This window comes from Halichoeres trimaculatus, unplaced genomic scaffold (assembly GCF_033239565.1).
Source record: "Halichoeres trimaculatus isolate MK-OKI-2021-1 unplaced genomic scaffold, fHalTri1.1 fHalTri1_scaffold_20, whole genome shotgun sequence".
NCBI lineage: Eukaryota > Metazoa > Chordata > Actinopteri > Labriformes > Labridae > Halichoeres > Halichoeres trimaculatus.
Window position 1 is genome coordinate 1,748,473 of NW_027437198.1, and position 23,970 is coordinate 1,772,442.

Below are 23,970 nucleotides of genomic sequence, written 5' to 3' on the forward strand. Positions count from 1 at the left end.
GTTTGTGTAAAACTGATGGCTCCTACCAGTGGCTGTGAAGCAGTTTGAGTGATCAGAAAGGCCAATGCTATAGTGCAGGGATCTCAAACTCATGCCATGGAGGGCCAAGAGGCTGCAGGTTTTCTTTCCAACCAAGAGCTCCACCAGCTGATTCCACTGATTAGTCCCTGCTCTGTGCTTGAAGGTGAGGTAATCAGTGAAACCAGCTGGTGGAGTTCTTGGTTGGAACGAAAACCTGCAGCCTCTTGGCCCTCCATGGTACGAGTTTGATCCCTGCTATAGAGTGTTTTCAGGTGACGTCATCAACTTGAGCTTGGCCATGTTGGAGACACTTCACAACAGAATGGAAAAGAGCTTGTGGGTATGAAGGATCATTTTCACACAAAATGGTAATTACTGCTGCAGTTTTTTTTTTTGTTAGTTTGTTTTTATAGGTCATGTTACTCTATACCTTTTACACTTTAAAGGTGAAATACTATGCTTTAAGAACCTGAAAGTCATTTAAAGTCTCTGCACACTGTTGTAATGTTTTTTATGAGCTGTGTGTGTTTGTTTTAGAATTTAACTGAGATCGGATTGTAAAGCAATTTTTCTTTCTTTAAGACAACTTTTTACTGGATACATTGCACCGCTATAAGGTATTTATCATCACAGTTGCGACATCTGCAGCCCAGTGCTCCAACTTATCTGTAGGCTAACGTGACAATAAGTAAACTCTGTCAGATTGTATGTAGTTTAGTTGCTGTCTATATTTAGTGCAGCTGGTCTGAACAGACCACTGCAGAATAACTGCTGCGTGTGGGTTGGAATGGACATTAACACAAACAGCCCAGCCCCTGTGTTATAGAGTGATACAGCCCGAGTTAAAGGCTAATTAGCCTTTAGTTTAGGCTGCAAGTCCTTGTTGACCTGACCTGGAAGCTAAGAAGTAGCAATTCAATATAACCTGTAACCAGAAATATTGGTGCTGATAATCTCATTTTAAAGTGTGGATTACAGTCAGCCAAAATCTAAAAGGAGACTTTTTCAAGATCACTTTAAAACTCCTCACAGCATCTTTAATGTAGATGCTTGATGCAGCCTTTTCATGTATATGGGGGCTATAAGAACAGGATTGACTGTTTCTCCCCAAAATAGTTTGACACGTGTTGAGTGGTGGAAAAAAAAGTGAAGTGACCACAGAAACATTCTTGGAAGCAATTTTATTTAAAGCACATTTGCAGATTTTATTATCAGTTACTCAAAACACACATTTGCTCAAAGGTTCAGTGGCAGTGTTTTCCACAGAGGAGTGGTTTGAGTGTTCTTTGACCTGTGGGTGACACCACATGGACTGCTGGATTGTGGTCTCCTAATGCTGAAAAACAAAAGAACATAAAGTCAGAACTGATCCTTGAAGGCTGTACTAACACCATATTTGAAAGATATCCTGAAATGTTTGAATGACTTTAATGGTTTTAGTTCCTCTAACCTATTTACTCAGACTGGCTTTTGACCTACAGTAATGTGGTGAGATATTCCTGCCATTTTAATTGTATTGTATTGTATTGTTCTGTAGAATTTGAGTTGTTGCGTCCTGTTGTTGATTTTAATGGAAATGCACTTTGGTTACCATGTGTGTTGTAAAGGGCTCTACAAATTCAAGTTGATTTGATTTGATTTAATCCTGTTATCTGATTTGGTTTGGTTGTGTATACTTTACACATACTGGTTGTTGTTGTTGTTGTTGTTGTTGTTGTTGCTTTTGATGTTTTTTTTTTTTTTTTTTTTTGTGAAGTGTCACGTAATTTGACCCTGTAGAAAGATACATTACCATACAAACCCAAAGAATGGCAAACAGTGTCAACATCCATTCACATCCATAACAGGTCAACATCTGAGATGATGAATCAAAATACAGTTAAAGGCTCTGTGAGGATGTGATAAGTCAGATTGGAATAGTCTCACAGTCTGATCATAACCCACAATTTAAAATGAGTTAAAATGGTAGAGAACCAGGAAATGATAATTAGATATATGAATAAATCCATTAACAGCAAGTAGACCCAAAGTCCATGTGATGACACTGACGAACTGGAGTGAATCATGAACTGAGAAGAGTCATTCATTTCTCAACTTCCATTACACTCTCCTCTCTCCCATCGCGTGTCTCTCCCAAGACCTTGGAGTTGTCCTAGCATACCCTCCCTCTCTCCGTCTTTCATGTCCTTGATACGTACTGGCTGAACTAACAGGATGAACGGAGGAGGCCTGTGTCTCCCAAGTTTGCCCCTGCATCTCCCTGTCATGTCTTCAAAAGTAGCAAATATTTGATTTAACGTAAAAGTGTCTGACTGTTTTAACATCCACAAAGAATAATCTCAGTTCTGTCATGGTTCAGTCAGTACAGTTTGCGTGCGTGTGTGTGTGTGTGTGTGTGTGTGTGTGTGTGTGTGTGTGTGTGTGTGTGTGTGTGTGTGTGTGTGTGTGTGTGTGTGTGTGTGTGTGTGACTGACTCACAGTTCAGTCAGTCAGTCCAGGGTCTGAACAACAGTAGACACAAATCACTCACTAAATGTTCCCTCTCTGGACATTCCCTCACAAAGTGTTGCCTCACTGAGTGTTCCCTTACTGAACAGTTCCTCACTGGATGTTCCCTCACCAAGCCTTCCCTTGCTGAATGCTCACTCACTGAACATTCCCAAACGGAGAGTCCCCTCACTAGATGGTTCCTCACTGGATGTTGCCTCACTGTGCATTCCCTCACTGGACATTCCCTAAATGAGTGTTTCCTCACTGAACCTTTCCTCACTGGAAGTTCCCCCCTGAGTCTTTTCAGCTTATTAAATTTTGATTCACGGGCAGAGCTGCAGAGAAGTACTGAACAGTTTTGAACAAAACTTTTGAATGAATTACTTTACTGAATGATTTGGTAAACTGAAAACTGCTTTTGCTTTTTCTTGTTATTAGTAAAGATGGCCAGACCTGGAGCTGGACTGGCAGAAGAACAGAAGGGCAGAAAAAAAGCTAAATGGTTGAGTGATAGAGCACAGGCCAAAGGCTAAAGGCTAAAAATTAATAATATCCTTATAACAGTTGGTGATGGTGCTCATGGGAAAGAGTCTGTATTCTGGAAAACCATGACAGATTTCAAATAGTCCTCACAGCGCCTTTAAGCGATGATCATTTTAATTACGTAGTTTAATAACAGCTTGCTTTGGAAGACATTGAAGACAGAGTGTAGTCCATGTACCTTAAAATCCCAGATCACCATGGTTCCATCCAGGGCCACACTGCTGTATTTCTCCACTTTAGTTTTCTCACCAGCTACAACACACAGCTGCCTACAGGGGAGAACAACACATGCATGAACTGCTTATTAAATGAAATACCAACATGTTTCATATTGTCCATATGATTATATCATCAGAGTGACAACGGCCATGTCCCAGGTAACACAATAAAAACAAATGGTTCAGATATGTCCACTAGAGGGGGTAAGGCAGTGTGTTTCTATACAGGCAGTCTACCTCACTTAGTAAACTTAAGTAAAACACCTGGTGAAATGCTGATCTGTGTCTTTAGAATGAACAACACTAGAAAGGTGTTTTCTTCCTGAAACCTACAGGTGACTTGAAGTAAAGCCACATGTCCTTCATAAATCCAGTCAATCTGTTTTACTTGTAGCTGTAATGGCAAGCAACCATTTGTTCATTTTCAGTTCAGATCCTTTAGGCTTAGGCCTTTAGGCCTTTTAGGCTCTGCTTGGTCATAGCATCAGATATGCTTTGCTGGAGTGGAAATGCATCGATTTGAACAGAAAAAATCAAGTGGGACAAGAAGTTGTGCACTGAAACCATGTTAGAACATCCACTGCCTTCCTTCTTTTCTTACGGAAACAGCTAGGTCTAAGCTACGTTGCACATTTAAAGACCATTGAAATTATCTTTAAGTAATCAGATCAAATTCTGGGAATGCTAAAAAGTCATGTTGCTCTTCTTCTCAGATAATTTTTGCTTTTAAAGTGTTAGGTTCAATAACACTGAACCACAATTTGGTGACAGAAAATACCAACCTAAATCTGACGCAGAAGTCAAACTTGAGTCTATGCCCAAACTTTTCACCATGACAGCAGAATATTACTGAGGCTTGGGAGGAGAGAATGGCACACAAAGAGCAAATCAGGGGCTTCACCATGCAGTTTCATCAACAATTTCTTTAAGTTCTACCTGACATCATCTTTGATTTGGCCTCTTAGAGGAAGCATTTAATTTTAATGTCTTTGGCAGACAAACTGTCCTTACGTGATGCTGTTCTGGTGAATGGTGTCCAGCTCACTGCTGTCCTCCTCAGTGGCCTTCTTGTCCAGGTTGCGGAAGTGTTGCATGGCTGACATGCTGGCCTTTGAGGTCTGCTTCGGAATGTCCAGCTTTTTCACAAACTCCAGGGAACCTGGACCCTTATAGGTGAACTGATAAGGGCAACAGTCGTGGCCCTGATGGAAAGAGAATGAGGAGCAAAGCGTTACATAGCTGTACAAAGTTTGTATAAATTGATCTTTTTTTCCCCAAAATAATTTAAAACAATGTTTGGCAGAAAGAAAATCTTCAGTTTCGTGTAGATGAGGGCTACAAAGTTTAACACTTGTGAAAATAAGGAAACTAAGCAAAATGGACATATGACCTGTAAAAAACACAAAATGTTAAAACCTAATGGTTAATGCTCTTTTTAATGACTTCTCTGTGAAAATTTCACTATTATACCTGACTGAAACTATTTAACATTTACAGAAGCTACAGATGAAATTTTCATTCGAGAGAAAAATGGGGATAAGGTTAGCAAAAGGCAAATACATAATCAAAAACTTTGTGGAGGTTTTACTTCTTTTACTTGCCACAGCAATCATTTTTCCCCACTAGAAGGCAGTAGAAAGAAAAATAAAACACTTGAGTTAGTGCAAGGGATGCTTTAATAAAGCTCTAAATAAAGTATTTGACTTGAATTTAAGGAATTAGTATTTTCATCTTAAGAGCTTATGCTTGAGGTTGCTGGGCACTTATTTATACACACTCACTCCCACCAACACACCCACAGACCGGGGGATAGTTACCGCTGCAACAATCTCAGAGGGGCTGACATAGAGCACACTCAGTAGAGGGAGGTAGTCAGTGGTCAGCTGGGTTACTCTGGGTGGACAGAGGGTAGAAAGTTGTTGTTAAATAATGTTGTCAAAGTAAGAGCTGGACCAAATGTAAAACAGTATAAACCCTCAAAAGTTGTAATAATCTCAGATACCATCCCTTTCTTATCCTGTCCAACCATTTACTCAGAGATTGTTGTCAGGATGGAAAACATTTTTACCCAAATATGTTCCCCCCAGCTTTAAGGGGATACTTCATTTCCATTTAACCTGAAAATAAATTTTGAATTTCCTGAGTTAGTCTGACAGCAGTACTCACTCCTTTCCCTGGGTGGCATCTGCCACAGCGATGCTGCTGTTGTGAGCAACAAAGGCCAGCTGGTCTCCACTGGGGGAGAAGGAGACACCGTGGACCCAGCCTCCAGTGTCCTTATGCTCGAGCAGTACCTCTCCAAAAGGCATTTTGGCCCCCCAGGCTGTAGGTCCAGGCTTGTCCTCAATGTCCTTAATATAGGCTGAGAAAACCCTAAGAACCATGAAGGTCTGATGAGTGTGTGAACGTTACAACATTGGATTGCTTGTCATAGACCTGCTTTGGCAGTGAAACAGAGAAGCGTCCTCCTTTTTCACTGGGATTTTCCTACCTGCAGTTAAAGTCTGCAGACCCTGCTGCTAGCAAGATGTTGTTGGGATGCCAGTCCAAGCTCAGAACTGTAGAGCGTACAGACTTCTTTATGTGCTTACTCAGCCACCTGTAACGAGCATGGAGGAAAAAACAAATAGTGCATTTGAGTTTTGTAGCGATATGATAGTAATCTGAATGTCAGGTAATAATCTGGGGATCGCACTTGGTTCTCCTGACTCATTTATAGTATTACCATCCATACAATATAATATAAAACCCTGGCCTTTGTGTTAAAGAATGAGGTGTTGCATTTTTCTTGTAGTTCCTCTTCACCACCACTAATAGCTTTAATGGATTTACAGTTAAAAAGGTCCCTATTTCTCACACCAGTGTTTTAGGAATAAAAAACTCCTCTATGAGCCTATCAGCCTTTACTGCTTTATTATTATTATTATTATAGTGAAGCATAACCATTATTGCAATCATAAGTGAACAGGGAGCAGCTGCATATGCTAAGATTTACCTGCAAAATCCAGTTAAAAAAATCTTTAGATTATCAGTATGGACATAAACCCTTGTAAAATTAGCTACAAATATAGGTACAGATAGTTATTGTCATTTTACATTAATTTGACTGTGATTTAAGAGAGCAGAAAAGATGAAACGGGACTTGTTTACGTTGAGAAATGATCATAGTATGTCATTATTGGCATAATACTTAAAAAAACATCCAGGATGTTATTTTATAGATAATTTCTGTAATTTCACAGTTTTGTATACCATTCTTGAAAAACAGAAAAAATATTAAGGGATTTAGAGTAGTTAACCATGAAATTAGTATTTTGTTTTCACAGTATAAAATTACTGAAAGTATCTTTAAATCTATTAGCGTTTTGTTGTTTTATCACTGTATTCTTCTTCTTTTGATCAGATTTTGAGTTTCTCACCAGTCATTCTCCTTCTCAAAGTAGCAGACAGAGATGATTCGAGCTCCGCTGCCCAAAGCAAACTTGTTCTCCAATGGTGACCACTTCACGCAGCTGGCTGCACGGTTGATTCGCACCAAGACCAGGGTGGGCTTCCACACGTCATCCTTTAGAGTCCACACATAGGCGTTACGGTCAGAGGCACATGTTACGATGCGGTTGGACTCTGGGGCCCAATCAATACCTGTTGAAGTCATTGAGGAGGATGTAAGGCTTTCTGTTGAGGTGTGCATTTCTCCCATGAGATGTCACTACTTTATTGAAAGCAACAAGAGGCAAAATAGGAATTATGGGTTTAAACGGTGCTGTCAAAAACACCTGTTCAATTATTTAAGATTAAGATGTAATAAACATGAAGATGTTTCAAAGTGTTGTGTACATTTCAATTTTGAAGCAAACTGTGGGATCTTCACACTTTGGCTTCCACTTGGTGGTGGTGTCCATACCATGCCACAGAAATAAGGCGTACCGATAACGGGCAGACGTCATAGCAGGACGCATCCTACCACAAATGACTCACTTATAGCAACCAAAAGTTCTTGTACCTGTGATTCGTCCACTGTGCTCTGTCAGCTCGTGGATTTTAACCCACTCTTTGCCTTTCTTCTCATAGATTATCGCCACATTGTTGTTTGGACTCACTGCAATCTCTGTGGAGGAGCACAGGCTCAAAAGTGACATACATACAATGACATTCTTTATTCTTATAATCATTTGGATTGGTCTAAATACAATCAAACGTTTATGTTTTGTTACTATTTCAGTTTAAAAAGAAAAAAGCCCTCCAGTCCATCTCATGGCCTGACTGAGCTGCTAGCATGGCTGATGGCTCATTGAGACTCTTTCAGCCGCCGTATGTCTACAGTGTACTGATTTGGAGAAGTGTATAAGCAGAGTCAGTGGCATGTATTGTAAGTGTTCAACAATAAGTGTAGTGTCAAGTACATAAGCCGCTGAACATAAGTACAGCTGCTGGACCTGTGGTCCAGCTCTGAAGCAATGCACTCTGAGACAATTTCCTGTATTGATAATCAAATTTTCTGTTGTCTGTAATGCAGCTCTAATGCATTGGAGAGAAATAATGCACCTGTATTCTGCATACAGTTTCCCAGCCTGTATCGACCTGCGGGCTACAGAGAAAGAACACAGGAATATTCCTGCACATATTCATGCACATGTCTCCATCTGTCTTGAAAGAAATTTAGCAAGCTATGTTTTCTGGTTCACCTACGGGTCCTATCTTTGTTCCAGGCGTGGCAAGAGAGAGGCTCCAGGCCAAAACTGTGCTGCGACATGCCTGAACAGAGGCTGACAGGATTGCTGGAATGTGGGTGTGTGTGCAGATGTGCAGGTCTCCGTGTGAGGACAGGGATATGCTGTGTGGAGAGACAGATTTTAAAAACAAAAAGTCCATTTGACCCAAAGATTATGGAAACAATGAATTCTCAACACTTTTGTCTAATTAAAGAATCTTGCACAGTGCCTTGAATCAGATTTTTTTACATAGTCATGAACACTTGAGATCTCTAAAGAACGAGGTGATTGTGGCTTCATCTGCCTTTGACTCATACTTTGTTGCAAGAGTAATAAACTCCCGATAAGAGCATTCCTTATCAGGTGCAGCACCACTGCACAAACATGCTTTTACTGTTAAATCAATCAGCTTTTGCATCTCTCTCTTGAGCTAACCCGATTTCCTTAGCTTTATTCTCTGACACTGAGAGCTGGCTAACTCTTATAAGTACTCCTTTGTCACCACATTGTAAGGAACCAAAGTAATTTTATTCCCAACTTTTAGGAAGGTTTTGAACCAAACAATGTTGTACCTCTGGTATCTAGAGATACACTCCAAGTGTGACTTTGAGTTTCTGTTGTTCATTGGTTTTTGAGCAGGAAAAACCAAGAAAAAACAGATTGCTTGGCAACATACAAAAGATTTCTGCAATGGAATGACAATTTACTTTTTGCCACATAGAAAGCATAAACCAGTTTAGCAGTGATTGAAATGAAGCATGCAGGCAGAAACAATCATTGTCAGGGTCAACTCTTACCTTTCCTGAATATCTGTGGTCAGTTGAACTTAGTTTGAGGCGTTAATGTGAAGTGCAGGGCTGGATCCGTGGACTCTGGGCAGTCGACACGAATGGAGCAGTACAGGAAGTAACTGTGGTATTACTGAAATGAAGGAGAGAGGTGGGTGTGGCTGCAAAGAGCTGTTAAGCAAGCATCTCCTCTTGAGCAAGTTGGTTGTGATAAGCCATGCCACTTTGTTTTCTTCCGCAGGAGACCATCGACCATCCCTGCACACTTTAATGAATAAACAGGTAGTGAGACACCTGGGAAATTTGAATGGTCCAGGTCATCTGCTCAGCCGGGCCAGGTGAGGCAGGACACTGGGAAGGGAAATCTTTTTCTGTTTGTTTTTTTTTTCTGTTCATTTGTTGTTGTTGATAAATTGATGTAACCCTGTATAAAATATCTTAAAATCATGCTTTTAAATGATCAATGCAATCCTCCAGAAGATCATCATTTGTTTGAAATGCTGCTGCACAACTAATAGGCCAATAGAAAAGATAATGAACTCAGAATAGAAGCAAAAGAACTGCAGAATGCTGAATAACCTTTTTAGGAGATTTGTTTCAAAGCTGTGCCATAATGTATCATATTTGAACATTAAATTGTTGAAGGTATAAATATAAAAAGTATTTAATTTCAATCACTACTTGAGGTCATTCTAAATATAAAATGGATGTAGGAGGAGGGCCTTAAAACTCATCATGGCTGGCAGGCATTCAAACACAGAGGACGATGGTGGGCACTGAAAAAGAAAAAAAAAACGTCCTTTTTCGCTTTTTTATTTTTTTTCTGAGAAAAAAGTCAGAATTCTGACTTTAATCTCAAAATTATGAGGGAAAAAAGTCAGAATTCTGTCTTTCATCTTTCCGACATTTTTTCTCAGAAAAAAATTGTAATAAAATATTGGAAGTATTATTCAGCGGCCCTAATCCTATTCCGTATACAAGCTCATACAAGAGAGAGAGAACAATGTCAAAGATACCCAGTTATGCGTCATTGTTTTATAGGAAAGAGCTTTATTGTGAAAGAACCCAGGCGGAAGTGGCAGACATCCAGCAGCTGGAGGTAAACAAGCGACTCCAAGTCATATCAAATTCGGTAAGGTTGTTTTTTAGTTTTAATGTCCGTGTTTAGTTGCCCTCATTTGGAGAGCACTGTCTGTCGACGCTTGTTATGCGCTGCATCTAGCAAGTTTAGCAATTTTTGAAGTGTAATGCTAAAACAAAAGGCTAACAGTAAGCTGGTTAGCATCTACAAAATATTACAAATCCCTCAGGGTCTGTTAGGATAACTTTAGATTTCAACTGCAAATGCGTACACTCAATATACAGTCAGTAAACACTTACTGTTTGTTTCAGACATTAGAAACTTTGTTTGAGCTCAAATTACACAGGGGTAAATGTTAGCAAACACTCCTAACAGACAGTTTTCAACTTCGCTTCCATATTTAGTCAACTCGATGAAGTGCACGGATCCAATGGTTTGAAACTCTGAGAGAGTTTTCTTGTTTGAGTGAAACATAAAAACCGGACTTTGCTAAAGTTGCTTACCAAACCAACATTTCCACGTCACGTATTGAAAACTCGCCCATCTTCTCTCCCTTTCTTCTTTTTGTTATGCAACCATAGCAGATGTTTAGGTGTGCTTGTTTGGGAAATCGTCAGACAAAGCCAGGTAGGGTTTTTTTTTTTTTTTTTTTTTTTTTTTTTTTGGGGGGGGGGGGGGGGGTTATCTGGAGTCTGTGATTCAAAATCCCATACCTCTATAACTAAAAATGAAATCAAGTTAAAGCCGTCTTTAAACCCTTTTTTTCTGTGTGTTTTACTTTCGACATAGGCACATGTTGCATAATATTAGTGATGTGTTATTACACAAAATACAGTCACATTTGATGTCTTAAGTAATAAGTGAAAAGTGATCACGGAGCCATTAATGTGCTGTCACCAGACTCTGACTTGTTAACGTTTATTGAACTGTGCTCAGTGACCCCAGACTGTGTCATGGGATGACATCCCAACCTGACCCCTTGTTCTAGGTCTGCCTTCTTTCTCACTGTCTTATTTTATTTTTCTTTATTTTATTTAGCTGGGTTTAGGGGTTAAGAGCAGCTAAGGGTTGCATAGATAGTGTCAGTGTTGTCACCACCTGGGGCTTGCATGTAGAATAGAACTTTATTTGTCATTGCAACAAGTGCAACGAAATTGAATTTGAAATGTACAGAGCTTGGGTCCTTTGAAAGTGTCGGTACTGACTAGATTGGGTTAGTCAGGGTGCTCTGCTGATGAATGTGATGGATTGTGAGAGCTGGAATGACAGGGGGTTGCTCCTAGACACCAGAGCTAACAGTAAAAGTTGTGTTTTGGAATTTGATGCTGAAATGTGCAGTGACAGAAAGCCTTTACATCAGAGAGAGAAAGATTTCATAGAAGGACCAAATTCATATTGATTTGACTTTAGACATATAAGAAATTGTCTTCAGTCCGAACAGCAAAGATTCTTCAGCTTGTTATGATTTTTTCCCATGTTTAATACTGTATCACATGCTGGGCCTAAGCTTGGGAAATTGTCATTAAACTATTTGAGTTTCTGAATTTAAAAACTTAAAGAATACTTGACAAAAAAAACTATGCAGTATAGCTGTGGGGTACTGAGGAAACATCATCTTTATACAATCCTTTAGGCGTGGTATCTGCTTGGTGTCCACTCTATTCACATGCAGTGACCCTACCTGAGTAAGCCTCTTTAATGTGCTGTGATATTTATAGCTGTGAATGATAAAACTTACATGTCCAAAGGTAAAATTAGTAAGGTATAGAAAAGACAGCTTTCTTTCCTGCCATTCTATTTCTGTCTTTCCTCCTTCCATGACACAGGCAGACGATGGCATCCAGCAGTTGTAGCAGTGATGAGGAGCGCAGTCTTCGAGTGTGTGAACAGTATGTCCAGAAACACAACATCCAGCAGCTGCTCAAAGACTGCATCATTCAGCTGTGCACAGCCCAGCCAGACCGGCCCATGGCTTTCCTCAGGGACTATTTTGAAAGACTGGAAAAGGTGAGGACTGACCGAGGTGAGTGGACCTGGGCACTTTGCTCCTGGTTCAAGAAAAGTTTATACATCACAGATTAAATGCATCAATTGTGTTCACTTGGCGAGTCAACATAAGAGGCATGACATCTGAAGTAATTTGACTTGTAAGTGTAGGGATTTGTTGCTGAAGACTGCAAGTCCCTGGACCTACAGCAGGAATTGAGGTGTGAGGCAATTTGAAAATGTTTCCTCATGAGAACGCAAAACAATCAGTCAAAAACCACAAGTGTCTATTCAGTCAGTAACTTTGTGATAGGCAAGTGTTCTTGAAAAATAGAACAGAATATATTAGAATATATAAAAATAGAATAGAATAGAATAGAATAGAATAGAATAGAATAGATAATACTTTATTTATCCCCAGGGGTAAATTCAGGAAAAAAAACATTGCATGCTTGCTTGCACCTTCAGAAACCTTGTGTATGATTTAGTTTTAATGCCTGAAATACACCAGATATATCTGTAGTGCGACTCCGTTGCACTGCGTCTTGACTGGGTTCATCAACTCATATCAGCTGAGTGTTCAGTCCATCAAGCTGCATGACTGACAGACAGCTGGAGTCACAGACCCAGGAGTTCCTGCTCTTCCCTCTCCAACGATCAGTCTCTCTTTATCCATGTTGGGCTGTAAAACCTCGAACCTGTCAACCCCTGGCTCTGGCTCATTACGTCTGTTTACCATTGTAGCCAATGATGAATGATGAATTTCTGCGTCACAGCTCCATGTCCGTCAAAAATAGGATGGCTGTGTATTACCTGCGACATTGCAGACCAGCCACGTAGATGCACTGCAACAGAACAGAAAATCCAGTGTAAGTTGACACACTGATTTGAATGAAACCTATTTGATCCATTCGCCAAAATGGATCATTCAGAACGAGACACACTGCAGACGCATCCAGTGTGTTACGTCTCAGTATGGGTAAACTCTAACAGATGCTTCAGGGTGTTGTTTTGTGTACGTACTGACCTGCAGGACGAGGCCCAGCAGATAGCTATGCAGCAGAAGTCAAGGTTACGATCAGACTCGCGCGAGGATGAAGTTTCTCCACCTTTGAACCCTGTGGTGAGGGGTCGGAGCCGAAGGGGAGCAATCAGTGCTGAAGTGTACAATGAGGAAGATGCTGCCTCCTATGTTCGAAAGGTCAGTGATGACAAAAGTGATCTTATCCACACTGCTTCATACTCAGTCTCTACATGTTATTACCCAGTGTTGGATATCAATGAAAAAAAAAGGCACTCTTTGATGCACACCAATGGGGAAGTCTCATTCATTGAGTTTCCATGAGAAAAGTCAGTGCTACAAATAAATTAACATTTCAACTTAAAAAATCCCAGCAGCATTAATTCTGGTGTATGCTTATCTTAATATTTACTGAAATAAGAACTTTTTTTTTTCTCTAGGTCATCCCAAAAGACTACACGAGCATGGCTGCCCTGGCTAAAGCCATGGAGAGAAACGTGCTGTTTGCCCACTTGGATGACAATGAGAGGAGGTAATGGCAGCAAGTAACAGAGGTTTCAGAATCATTTTCAACACGCTTTTACTGACAAAGGTATTTTTTTGCTCCAGTGACATTTTTGATGCCATGTTTTCCATCAACTACATCGCTGGAGAAACAGTTATACAGCAAGGTGAGCCCATAGACACCTCCTTGGTGATTATGTTGTGTTTTTTTATTCATTCTTTCAAGAAACATCTCTCTTCCTTTGTCCCAGGTGATGAGGGAGACAACTTCTACGTCATTGACCAGGGAGAGATGGATGTAAGGTTTTCTGAAGAACTGCTTCTCTTCAGATTTTTTTTGTCATCTTCTTCTTTTTCTTCTCCTCACTGTGCTTCAGCGGTTCAGTGAGGGGAACATCCAGGGATCACATGTAGGACCAGAGGATCATTTGCTGTACTTGTATATCAGAGCTCTGTGTTGTTCAGTGCTCAGCTGCGTTGTATTGCCTTCCACAAGTGGTCACGTTATGAAATGATCTGATTTCACAAGGAATGGACACAATGCCATTTTGATAATGTGGCATATGCCTTACTGAACTGCTGTGGCTCACTGCCAATACCAAATCTAAGCGAGTCTCTGATTTATTTATTTTTCTTATTTATTCGTTCATTTTTTAAATAAAAATGGTCTTATTTGATTTGATATTGGCCACTTACCCCTGACAAGTCCAGAAAGTTGTCTCGTTTAAGATTTTAAAAGAAAAGAAAAGAAATGGCTCCTGATTGGTTGTTAAGATTAAAATTCTGCCAATAGGAAAAAGAAATGTTCTTGTTTACTTACTTAAAATGAAAATAATGTATTGATAAAAGATGATGAGATGCAAATCCCAGTGACATGTTCATCATAGCCAACTCCTTTTTTACTTGAAGTTTGCCTCTGATAATGAAAGCTCTGCATTAACAGACTTTTCATCTTCTTTTAAGAATTATTTAGTTTTCATTCAGAAAACATCTAAAAGGGAGCTGAATGATTTGACCCCACAGAGAAAGATTTCAGCTGCTTATTTCACCTGTTTGTGAGAACACTGACCGAGCAGGTAGTGCAGCTTTATCTTCATCCACTGGAACCTGAGTCAATCATGGAGTCTTGCTCTCTCCTCTCTTTAGGTTTATGTGAACAATGACTGGGTGACGAACATCGGTGAGGGAGGCAGTTTTGGGGAGCTGGCTCTGATTTATGGGACGCCTCGAGCAGCTACAGTTAAAGCAAAGTCCAACGTCAAGTTGTGGGGCATAGACAGAGACAGCTACAGAAGAATACTGATGGTGAGTAACAACTGTAGTTATGTTAAAGGTGGTCCCACTGTTTGAATTTTTTGGATTAACTTGTATAAATTCAACTTTATATCCAACAAATGTGATTTCTATAGGGGAGCACTTTGAGAAAACGCAAAATGTACGAGGAGTTCCTCAGCAAAGTTTCCATTTTAGGTGAGAGTGGAGGTTGATCTTAAGCTAATGACTAGCTGTGTCATATCAATGTTTAATTACCCATCACTAAGTGTTTTAAATGAGAGTAATGATTGTTTTAACCTGAACAGAGTCTTTGGAGAAGTGGGAGCGTCTGACAGTGGCTGACGCCTTGGAGACGGTGCAGTTTGCAGACGGCCAGGAAATTGTTGTGCAGGGAGAACCTGGTGATGAGTTCTTCATCATCTTGGAGGTTAGCAGAAACTTTTTAAAACACTGGTCACCTGAACTTTAGTTTTATAAGCACTGAAATCAAATTCTGGATTGCAGAATTGATGTGTGGTGAAAGAGTTGTTTTGTTCTCTCTCCAGGGGACAGCAGCTGTGCTGCAGAGGAGGTCAGACAGTGAGGAGTTTGTGGAGGTTGGCAGACTTGGACCATCTGATTACTTTGGTAAGTCCTACAGTTCTTTACTTTTACAAAAATCAAGATGAGGTCCAGGCAGAAATAGAAATAGACATACATGAAAAATGGGATGGAGTACCTTGACAAGAGTTTTTGTTTTTTTGGAAACGTATGACTTTACACTCCACTACATTTCTAGAAAGCTTGTTGTTACTTGTTGGTTTTATCCTCAGCACAGCTTCCAGTCAGTATGTTTACATGCAGCTTCAGAAATCAAACTATGAACTTAGTCAGACCAAGATTTGACCATTAAAATGCACGTACCAGCTTAGTCAGACTGAGAACTGACTTAGCACAGCTCCACTGATACACAGAGGTAATGTGATTGCTGTTGGACCGTGGTTGATTCAGCAGGACTTGGGGGGTCTTGGTACTCCCCAGCATTCTTTGTGAGCAAACACCCGGAAGAGGAAGTAGATGATGATGATAAATAGGGTGCACTCAAACACAACAAAAAACAGCTGGCTCTAGCAAGATTCCCCACTGTGACTTTACTATTCACCTATGACCTTAGTCGGACCGCTGCGTGCATAAGTGATCACTTTTCCTGACTTTGTCTGCTACACGGAGTATACTAGTCTATGTGTGTTTGCATGCACATGCTGATGCTTCCTTGGGCAAGACACTCAAACCCCTAGGTGCTCCCTCCTGGTTAGTTGTGTGTGAATGGGTGTGAATGTGTTAGCTATAAAACTAATGGTTCCCTACAACAGCAGTCCCTACCATCAGTGTGTGAATGTGGTGTGGATGGGTGAAAGAGAGTTCTCAGAGAGACTAGAAAAGAGCTCTATAGATACTGTTCCGTTTACCATTTCTGGTCCAGGATGCACAGGTGGACTACAGTGAACATTAAAGTATCCAGGAAGTCTTGTCACAAATGAAAAGCAGATTTAAAATGTGGTTTCAAATCTTTATTTAAAATTAAAGAACAGAGTGATGCAGGGAGGAAGAAAAGCTATTCCAAATTGATTTACCTCAGTGCTTCATTGAAAACTGGCTAACGACAGTGTTTGTAGAAGTGACAGTGTTGAGAATCGTTTCTGAAACTCTGCAGAATCCATGCTTACAGTGAAATTATGCCTCAGACCTAAAAATCCTGGGTGCATCTCACAGTATGATAATCCAAAACTGTGCTCCTGTATTTGAGCTGAATGGTCTGTCACACCTGTGCCTCTCAACCACTCTGACAGTAATTTAGCTAAATTCTGCTTTTGTGTGTCTATTTTATAGAATAGAAAATCCCTTATTTATCCCCAAGGGGAAATTCAGGAGTCACAGCAGAATTTAAGAAAACAAAAGTAAGAAAGTGTATAGAAAGTGCAAAAAGGTCCACAAGAAAATAGATGACGACAGCCCGTCCACCACTCTCCAGCCCAGCCAGTCTCCACCTCCACAGGGTCCAGGACTGAGCCTCCCCAGCAGTCTGTTCAGTCTCTGTCTCCTGGATCCTGTCTGCCCACCGCAGGTGAAGCTCCTCCAATGTGGCGCCAGAGTCCAATGTCAGCTCCGTCAGCCACGTCCGTGAACAGCATGATGCCACTCTGTCGTGCTAGCCCAGCGGCAGCCCCTCTGCCGCTGGGCTAGCACGGCTAGCTCGTCCATCCCACCGGAGATAGATCCCACGTTCCCAACAACAATGGATGGAAGGACAGGTCCACGTCGTCACCTCCCAGCTCACACCCGAGAACCAGCATGTCGTCCTCACCTCCTCCTCCTCACCTCGAGTAAAATCATCAAGCCTTACACTAGTTAGCATTGACATGCTACAGGCTGCTAACAGCTAATTTCACATGTAAACAATGCAGCCATGGTTACATGTAGGATCTCCAGACTAACACAGGAGAAAAGTAGTAAAAATATAACTGAAGCCACAAAAAGTTTGGTGTCCATAACCAACAATGAACCATACAAAGTAATGATCCACTCCAAATACAAAGATGACAGAAAAAAGACGAAAAAAATGACAAGAAACGGACAAAAAAGAGAGAGCTGCTGCAACACGCAGCTACTTGGGCAGCGCCTAGCAACGAAGACCCATTGTTGCTGTGAATGCAGTAATGCATTCACAGCATATGTTCTTCTGTGACAAAAAATTTATTGCTGTGAATGCAGTAATGCATTCACAGCATATGTTCTTCTGTGTCAAAAAGATTTCTTCTTCTTCTTCTTCTTCTTCTTCCGCCCGCTTTTTTGGACCGCTAAAACTTCTACAAACTTCAACTGATTTTCACTGTTCAAACTTCAAAACGTGTGTTTCAGTGGGGACAAGGGGGCTATGACTCTTCAGAAACGTTTCACAAATACTTTCCGAGATATTCAACGTTTTACGGGATTTCGGTCCCATAGAGATGAATGCGGAATTTTCAAAATTTCCTCCCTTCAGGACATTTTTTCAGCCTGCTTCAAACCCTCCTCATTCAGTCATACATTCAGCTACAAACTCCACTCAAACTTCAAAATATTCAGCTATCTTTTGGCTTCATTCAGTGGGTTTCAAATGTTTCCTAGCATTCATAGTTACTTCACAATGACCCTTCAAAGGTCATGATGATTTTCAGCTCTTCAAGCCATTTAACATTGGTGTGTATTGGACGGAATGTTTCGGCTTAGAGTGGGAGATTCAAACGACAGAGCAGGGAGAGGGGGAAACAAGACCTGAGAAACTTCTGGGTAAACTGCTCTCTTGGCCACATTTTTTGAGCTATCAACACAAATAAGCCCTCAAAATGTAAGTAGTCTTGTCCTGCTTCTTACAAAGTGGTTTTTAAAGCAAAAGGATGGAGCACTTTTTCACAAAATGGCCAACTGTCAGGGCAAAGTCAGCTCCGGCACCCATGTACCCCAATGTTAATTCCTGAGGGGTTTTCTCAGGGATCAGTCAAATTTCCCTCATCTATCTATCGCTGTCATGGGTGTATTTCTGCATCTTCAGACATTAATTTTACGTGGACAGCTTCCTCAGGGTCTCAGGAATCCTACGGTGTGATCATTTTTCTTATCGGCCCTTTGGTTTAGTCACAGTTGCAGGCAGTTTGACACCCTGATTTCAGTGGAAATGTGTTGGGAATCAACAGACTCCACCAGCTCTCTGATGGCAGTTGGTAAACAATGATCACCATGGCAACATCTGGCTTCAGATGAGCCTCAGCTGACAGGCTTACATGATTAAAAACTCACTCACAGGACACACAGGATTTCAAGAGATAAGACTTGCAATATTCCTCAGCCAGGTCATTATTTCCATAAATATTCTTTAAAATTTAATTCATTGCTTTGAATTTTGAAAAGATGCAGCCATTTGAACTTTAAATTCATTTATCCGTTCCATTGATTCATCTATTAATTTCCTTTCCTCCAAGAGATAATGGGGGGCTTATTCAGCACTCTGCATTAGCAGTTGAGTGCAAGCTTTTCAGGAATTATTTCAACCATTTTCAGACATAAATTCAGTCATTCATGTTCAGCATTCTGCATTAGCAGTTGAGCACAAGCTTTTCAAGACTTAATTTAAATATTTTCAGACATAACTTCAGTCATTCATGTTCAGTATTCTGCTTTAGCATTTCAGTGCAAGCCTTTCATGACTTCTTTCTTCCATTTTCAGACATATCTTCAGTCAGTCATGTTCAGTATCAGCATTAGCAGTTCAGCGCAAGCTTTTTAACACTTCATTTAGCCATTTTCAGACATAACTTCAGTCATTCATGTTTAGCATTCTGCTTTAGCTGTTGAGCAAAAGCATTTCAAGACTTAATTCAAATGATTTCAGACATAACTTTAGTCATTCTTGTTCAGAATTCTGCTTTAGCAGTTCAGCGCAAGCATTTTAAGACTTCATTCAGCCATTTTCAGACAAACCTTCAGTCATTCATGTTCAGCATTCTGCATTAGCAGTTGAGCGCAGGCTTTTCAAGACTTATTCAACCATTTTCAGACATATCTTCAGTCATTCAGGTTCAGCTTTTGTTGCATTAGCAGCTCAGCGCAAGCTGCTTCAGCGTTCTGCATTCACAGCGCAATTTCTTCAGAAATTGCTTTTCTAGTTCCTCTTCTTCTTCTTCTTCTTCTTCCGCCCGCTTTTTTGGACCGCTAAAACTTCTACAAACTTCAACCGATTTTCACTGTTCAAACTTCAAAATGTGCACATTGATGTGTTGTGATATCCGTTAGGCCACCATGTTTAATCAAAAAGTCAGATCTACAAAATGTGCACGTAGCATATCCCATCTTCTTCAGGCTGTCCCGGATAAACAGGAATTTTCTTTTCCACTCATGCTGGAATTTACACTAGTACTTCTTACTCATTTCTTCTTCTGCTTCTTCTTCTGTTCTGTTTGCCGCGCTTGACTTCGAGCTGAGGTGTAACCGTTATTAATGAGAAGGATGGTGTAGCAATATTGTTGTCCGGGTGGAAATCGGGAGAAATTTGTGAGAATTGTGGGCCCGGGAGATTGTCGGAAGGGGCACTGAAATTCGGGAGTCTCCCGGGAAAATTGGGAGGGTTGGCATGTATGGTGATTACAGTAAATACAAAATATTGATCTAGCACTACAACCCCAGGATAAGATTTGATAACTCTAAGTGCATACTTTTGACAAACATAATTAAAGACTCCCTTTTAAAATAATATCAAAAAGACCCTGTTTGTCTCTTTGTTGGTCACTATTGTCTGTGATAGTTTGTCTCATGTCTCTCAGGTGAAATCGCCCTGCTGATGAACCGGCCCCGTGCTGCCACAGTTGTTGCCTGCGGACCCCTGAAGTGTGTCAAACTGGACCGGCCCCGGTTCGAGCGAGTCCTGGGTCCTTGCTCTGACATTCTGAAGAGAAACATTGAGCAGTACAACAGCTTTGTTTCTCTGTCTGTCTGAGCTTGTCTTTGCTCAGACTGCTCTTCCTCCACAGTGGGTCCCACCATCGCAAATAAGCTTTATTTTTATACCACTTTTCTGTTTCACGTATGTTACTCTGCCTTGAAATTGCCCTCAGTATATCTTTACCGCTCTTTTTCTATTGTATTTATTTCACTTTGTTGTGTGTTATGCAATAGCATGGATGCATGCATGCATAGGAACGTTTTAAGGTCAGAAGGTGTCACCCTTAGGTCAGGTGTACTCCAACACCGAACAGGTCTTTTTATTGACTATGACACCTGGTCACTGTCTATTTTTGACCAATTTATAATCACAATGTTAATTTTTCTTATTTAGTCTGTATTTAAATTGGATTTCATTTTTTTTGGAGTGGGGGGATAAAAGTGAAACTGTTGCAGTCATAATGACTAAAAAGTGTGGGCAAGGTTTTTCTTCAAAAATACTGTCTGGAAAATTTCACCTGACATCGGCTTGTACAGTTAAAGTTCGATTCACACTTTTTGTCCACACTCACTTGGAGTCTTGGAGCTTTGTGTACAGAAACCCACTTGTAATTGGATCCGCTCTTCCACATGTGCTTTTTGTTTCACACACGGAGGTGAGGTATCCTCAAAAGATACACAGTGAAATGATAAATTCAGCTCTCCTATTCACAGTGTGGTGATAGTATCATGCTGACTGAGGCCTTTTAGGTCACTTTATCAGGTCATTATTGATGGTTTATGTCCAGCTTTGCTGCATTTTCAGTATTCTGGCCCTGCTCAGATCATTTTTTTGTCAAACATGGCAGTTTAGTTTGGTTTTCCCAGTCATCAGATGTTCTAATCCTTGTGCTTCAACAGCTGCGAAACATTGGCGTTATCCGTTGCTATTAGCAGTATAAAGTAGTTGTGTTCAAGTTTAGACTCTGGGTTATGTTACACATTTATTAGACCACATGTCATAAAAATAAGAAAACCATCCAGCAATATGAAGGGCTTTTTTCAGACTTTTCCCTTCCTGACACACATAGATAATCTCTTCCTCTGAGTGATGAATTTCAAATTGAGCTATGTTTGATATACAGAACAGGAACTCATAAGTTAGTCAAGAATAACATAAAACCATAATGTTTTGTTTGTCCAGAAATGAAATTAAAAACTGTAATTTGACAATCAAAAATGTAGATCTTTTAGCTTTGTATATTTACTGAGGATTTGTATAATCTATACATAAAGTACACTTTTAGTTTGAAAACTATTCATTCCCTTTATTTTCTTTAAAATTTGATGTGGATATTTCTTAAATGCTGCTTATAAAAATGGCTTTTAATGGGAAAAAAAGAAAAAAAACAGCCTTAGTAGAGGGCAACAACCACAGGCAGGTTAATGAATATACACATTTGAATTGGGATGGGTACTGAATTTAGTACTTTTATAGGTACCGACCAAATTCTGTCTGTAGTTTAGGTTCACTTAAAATCAAATGGTACCATGTTTAGGTCCCGAAACCCATCGTTGTGACTGTGAGGGAGTGTAAAAGTATAGGATTTCCCATGCCGGACATAAACACAGCATTGCAAGGTTATATAGTACAGAATTAATATGCTAAATTGAAAAACTTTGAGAGTTTATCATCAAACAATTTAACATTTATTACCACATAAACACACACAAAGCACTGGAAATACCGATTGCCAGGTATCGGGCATTGGTACCATATTGTTTCAAATGTGAAAGGTACGCATCCCTACATTTGTATGTCATCACCAGTACTGTTGAAAATACTTGGAGTCAGTTGGATGGTCTAAATATTCCCTTACATCTTGAAAACATGTGAGATGAAAACTTAAATAAAATTTTGTTTTTCTTTGATGAGTTGCTCTTAGTTTGGAAAAACTTTTTAAAACTGTTTTGGATTTGTAGTCAGCTTTAGTATAGTATCATTGTTTTGAAACAATGCAAGAATAAGACATGATGTTTCTTTACTTTTTATTTAACTGCCTGTTTCTGATTTCAAGGACAGTCATTTATGATCCAGTGTCTTTTATGGCTGAGCTCTCTTCTTCTGGGATAAGTAATGTGTACATTTATTTTTTAAAAGCTTCTTGTTATTCCTTTACCTCACTTTAAATGTTGTGCTCTTATTTTGTTTCAGACACATTCCTGTCACAGATGGGTTTATGACTGTAGTCTTAAAGTTTGTGATCAGCAGAATTATCAAACTGAAAATGTGTGTCTCATGTCCAGTTGATTGATGTCATGCTGACATATCCAAAATGTTCTAACCTTGCCTAAGGTGTTGTGGAGATTAGATGAGTCTCATCAAAAGGGCACACAGTGTTCAGATCATCTGAGCTTTTTGAATTATGATTTTGAGGACAATGAACTCATTTTGTCTAAAAATCAAAGTAGCTGAAGTCATCACGTGGTTTGTAAAGAGTAGCAGCTGCAGTTGTATGTTACTACCAGATATGGAGAAAAAGAGGATTTCATGCATACTGTATTTTTGTAATCAGCTGTATTTTCACACAGATGCCTACACCAACTTTGACAACTTTCTTTTCTTACAAAGGCCAAGCATTAAAGAGATCTGTGCATTAATACACTCTGCTTATTTGTCTGTTACTCGTGTGATTATTTACTGTTCCTTAACTGCTTAACAAATTGATCAAACAATTTGTCAATCAATCAGTCATCAAACAATCAAACAAGAGCCAACATCAAAATAGCAACATTTTGCTCGTTACAGTGGCAAAGAAAAACTTCCTGTAACAGGCAGAAACCTGGAATAGAACCAGACTCATGTTAGTCCATTGTCTTCTTTGTCTGTTTTGGGGTTTGGAAACAGATCATGCAGTCTTATGATCAGTCTAACAATAATATTGGTAAAAGCATGTGGACTGTTGTGGAAGCTATGGAAGATTTAATTGGCCAGGGTTTGATCTGAATACTCTGGCAACTTCAATAATGATAGAGGAAGGAATGTAAGCGTCAATAACAGCTGGAGTCAGACGATTCTACAATCAGCTGTTTGTAAGCACTGTCGCAGGGATGCTGACAATAGTGAGAAAGATATTTAAAGCTGTGGTAGCTGGAGCGTGAAAGGTTCACAGCAGCAAACCATCCACAGTAACCATCTAGAGCAGGGATCTCAAACTCGTACCATGGAGGGCCAAGAGGCTGCAGGTTTTCTTTCCAACCAAAAACTCCACCAGCTGATTTCACTGATTGACTCACCTTCAAGCAGAGAGCAGGGGCTAATCAGTGAAACCAGCTGGTGGAGTTTTTGGTTAGAAAGAAAACCTGCAGCCTCTTGGCCCTCCATGGCACGAGTTTGAGATCCCTGATCTAGAGCAAGGGTCTTCAACCTGCAGCTCTTTGACTCCTTTGCAGTGGCTCCTTGTAGCTTTAAAAAATACTGGAAATACTGGAACGCCTAGACGTCAGCACATCACCCCTGTCGTCTCTCCACTGGCTTCCAGTTCATTTTAGAATTGATTTTAAACTTTTGTTGTTTGCTTTTAATGCCATTCATGGCCTGGCTCCTCTCTACTTGTCAGAGATTTTAACTTTACGCAGCCATACAAGGGCTCTGCGTTCTTCTGGCCAGTTCCTCTTAGACATTCCAAAGTCCAGATATAAAAAGTGGGGGGACTGTTCTTTCTCTATCCCTGCACCTTCATTATGGAACAGGTTGCCCCCAGACATCTGGACCACAAACTTTGGTCTTTTTAAATCTAAACTCAAAACTCACTTTTTTAGAATGGCGTTTAACCCTGACTAAGGCTTTTGGGTATCGTGCTCTTATTAGTTTTTAACTTGTTTTATCTCTTCCATA

The 23,970-nt window shown here is 40.1% G+C and overlaps 2 protein-coding genes across 4 annotated transcripts; one reads left to right on the forward strand and one right to left on the reverse strand.

Moving 5' to 3' along the window:
- Positions 1-1,195: 1,195 nt before the first annotated feature.
- Positions 1,196-10,427, reverse strand: LOC141809408 (actin-related protein 2/3 complex subunit 1A-A). The gene is made up of 11 exons (XM_074696405.1): positions 10,357-10,427; positions 8,782-8,905; positions 7,962-8,106; positions 7,276-7,380; positions 6,692-6,914; positions 5,764-5,871; positions 5,439-5,645; positions 5,090-5,165; positions 4,284-4,474; positions 3,233-3,323; positions 1,196-1,357 (listed from the first exon to the last, which is right to left on the reverse strand). Exons 3-11 carry the CDS (start codon positions 8,023-8,025, stop codon positions 1,352-1,354), a joined length of 1,071 nt encoding a protein of 356 aa, XP_074552506.1. The 5' UTR covers positions 8,026-8,106; positions 8,782-8,905; positions 10,357-10,427; the 3' UTR covers positions 1,196-1,351.
- prkar1aa (protein kinase, cAMP-dependent, regulatory, type I, alpha (tissue specific extinguisher 1) a) lies at positions 9,028-22,740 on the forward strand. Of its 3 annotated transcripts, none has more exons than XM_074696402.1 (12): positions 9,028-9,110; positions 9,814-9,904; positions 11,680-11,860; positions 12,873-13,040; positions 13,301-13,392; positions 13,470-13,531; positions 13,616-13,662; positions 14,511-14,669; positions 14,774-14,834; positions 14,945-15,066; positions 15,185-15,266; positions 19,976-22,740. In XM_074696402.1, the coding sequence occupies exons 3-12, from the start codon at positions 11,687-11,689 to the stop codon at positions 20,146-20,148; spliced, it is 1,140 nt and encodes a 379-aa protein (XP_074552503.1). In that variant the 5' UTR covers positions 9,028-9,110; positions 9,814-9,904; positions 11,680-11,686; the 3' UTR covers positions 20,149-22,740. The 3 variants fall into 3 exon arrangements, with proteins under 3 accessions (XP_074552503.1, XP_074552505.1, XP_074552504.1); XM_074696404.1 differs by lacking the exon at positions 9,028-9,110 and adding an exon at positions 10,438-10,480 and having other exon boundaries at positions 9,830-9,904; XM_074696403.1 differs by lacking the exon at positions 9,028-9,110 and adding an exon at positions 10,435-10,480 and having other exon boundaries at positions 9,834-9,904.
- The last annotated feature ends 1,230 nt before the right edge of the window (positions 22,741-23,970 follow it).